General features: G+C 36.8%; 1 protein-coding gene across 1 annotated transcript in view; it reads left to right on the top strand.

The window, feature by feature from the left end:
- The window catches only part of LOC111085086, a 45065-nt gene extending 44658 nt beyond the window's left edge, over positions 1-407 (top strand). The window contains exon 9 of the mRNA XM_022382234.1: positions 394-407. Within this exon, the coding sequence (XP_022237942.1) occupies positions 394-407 (14 nt within the window). The remainder of the gene's footprint in view (positions 1-393) is intronic.
- Positions 408-2976: the final 2569 nt, after the last annotated feature.

Consider the following 2976-nt stretch of genomic DNA (forward strand, 5'->3'; position numbering starts at 1 on the left):
CGACCCGCAGATTGCGAGTCGAGTGCCCTAACCACCTGGCCATGCCGGGCCCGAAAGGTAATTCGTAAATATATTTTCATTTCAAGCGTATAGATAATAACATATTTATCACTAATTTCGTGCAACTTTCGTTTAAAAGCTGACGGAACTGGGTCGATCTTTATCTCAAGCATAAAAAATAGTTGAAAACTGGTATGAAAAAATGTTTTAGAAAAAAAGAAAAAAACTGTTGCATTGTTTTTGTGTTACATAAACACCTATAAACAAAGCTATCAAACAAATAAAGAAGAATCAGTGAAGAAACTTAAACAAGGTGTTTCTGTACATATGACACAAACAAAAAATTAGTTTAAAATAATTTTGAACAGTTTAGATCTTAAAAAGTTGCGCCAGAATTCTTGGGTTGATTATGAAAAAAAAGAAAAAGAATAAAAAAACACGTACACTCACAAATTCGCCGTTTTGAATTTCTGTCAAGATTTAGGAAAATATTTAAATAACTGAAGTGAAATAGTCTTCACGTGACACAATACAATATGAACATCACAGCAATGCTCGAAACAGTAGTGTTAAAACAACGATTTATTTTGTTGGCGGGTTCTTTTGAATTATCCATGTAACGATAACGAAAGAGTTTTACAAATCATTTCACGAACTAACGGTAGGATTAATTTCCAAAATAAAGCTAAACATCTACTTAATTGCTACTTTTACTTGTAGCCGGCATGGCCAGGTGGTTAGGGCGCTCGACTCGCAATCTGATAGTCGCGGGTTCGAAACACGCTCCCCCTTTCAGCCGTTGGGGCATTATAATGTGACGGTCAATACCACAGTTCGTTGATAAAAGAGTAGCCCAAGAGTTGGCGGTGGGTGGGGATGACTAACTGCCTTCCCTTTAGTCTTACAGTGCTAAATTAGGGACGGCTAGCGCAGATAGCCCTCGTGTAGCTTTGCGCGAATTTCAAAACAAACCAAACTTTTCTTGTATGTGTGGTACTTCTGGTATCTCTACGACTTCTTTGAAACAGAAATATTCACGAAATTGAAGAAACAGACAAATTTAATAACGCATTTGATAACTAAATAATTAATCCAACACCGTAACTGATTCATCTATAACCAACAATTTATCTTAGTCTCGCCTAATTCGCGTTTCATATCGTTTCCTACACTTTGAAGATAGTACTAGTCATGAAGCCAAGTGTTGATCATGTGACGTAAAAATTCTCTGCAGCAAAAACAAAAAGTTTAAATATAAAAAAAAGGTCTACTACACTACGCATTCTCTGGATTATAAAGTGTCATTAACAATCTTATTACACAAATAATACAATGGTACAGTAGACTTAATTAACAATAAAATAATTTTTAACATTTAACAATATTAAAATTAATAGATACAGAGGCTACAACCATTAACTAAAGATAAGAAATAAGCTGAAATCAAAATTTTATTTAGCAAAAAAATATTCTTTATTTATTCATTTACTACTGAAAAACTGCACACTCACCAAATCTTTTTGGTGGTGTTCTTTCTTTGGTTTTTGGTACGAAGAAAGAATGACCTCTTGCCCTACTTTAGCACTTTTTGTCTTGTCATTGAGGGGGTTCTCTTCAAGTTGAGGAATTTTGCTGGTGGCTCCATCCATGGTTATATTCTGGAACTGGATCCTCAATAAGAACCTCGGTCTCTTCATCAGATTGATTTACCTTTGTCGAAACCTTCTTTGAAATTAAACAGTTGGCTATTCTCTCATTAGAAATGACTGAGTATTTCTCATTGTAGTGAATGTGGTTTGATTTGTTTTGAATTTCGCGCAAAGCTAATCGAGGGCTATCTGCGCTAGCCGTCCCTAATTTAGTAGTGAAAGACTATTGGGAAGGAATCTAGTCAACACCACCCACCGCCAACTCTTGCGTTACTCTTTTACCAACGAACTGTGGTATTTACCGTCTCATTATAACGTTTCATGGCTGAAAGGGCGAGAATATTCTGTGACGGGGATTCGAACTCGTGACCCACAGATTGCGAGTCGACCGCACTAACCACCAGGTCATGCCAGACCTTCTCAGTTTGGAAGAAGCATCTGTAATTGAAATTTCTATCCAATTGTATCTTCCCACTTTCGCAATAACAAGCCTTTTTGTAGGGATGAAGAATCCTACTGTGCCTAGTATATGTTTGTTTTGGGGTGTATTATACCACTGTGTGTCAAGAAGGCCATACTCCACTATACCTGACCCACTGAATAATTAGTTGAATACCCATATCTTTGCCTATGCATCTTTCAACTAAGTTTTAGACCACAATAGCTGATCATAATCTATGGATGTGTCATCTTATTCTGTTCTGTTGCAGTTTAGGTTGGTTGTCTTTATTATCTTGCGCTTTCCTCTTTTCACAACGTTTGTTCTATCATATCTCAGTCACTAGATCCAAAGTTGTTCTTAATACGTCCTAGAATGGGAATGATGCTTCTTGCTGGTATAATAATAACCCTTCCTGCTCTATCATATCCCAGTCACTAGATCCATAGTTGTTGTTAATGCGTCCTAGAATGAGAATGTTGCTTCTTGGTGGTATAATAATAACCCTTCCTGCTCTATCATATCCCAGTCACTAGATCCAGAGTTGTTCTTAATACGTTCTAGAATGAAAATGTTGCTTCTTGGTGGTATAATAATAACCCTTCCTGTTCTATCATATCCCAGTCACTAGATCCATAGTTGTTGTTAATGCGTCCTAGAATGAGAATGTTGCTTCTGGGTGGTATAATAATAACCCTTCCTGTTCTATCATATCCCAGCCACTAGATCCATAGTTGTTGTTAATGCGTCCTAGAATGAGAATGTTGCTTCTGGGTGGTATAATAATAACCCTTCCTGCTCTATCATATCCCAGCCACTAGATCCATAGTTGTTGTTAATGCGTCCTAGAATGAGAATGTTGCTTCTGGGTGGTATAATAATAACCCT

The sequence above is a fragment of the Limulus polyphemus genome, unplaced genomic scaffold, assembly GCF_000517525.1.
Source record: "Limulus polyphemus unplaced genomic scaffold, Limulus_polyphemus-2.1.2 Scaffold232, whole genome shotgun sequence".
Classification (NCBI taxonomy): Eukaryota; Metazoa; Arthropoda; class Merostomata; order Xiphosura; family Limulidae; genus Limulus; species Limulus polyphemus.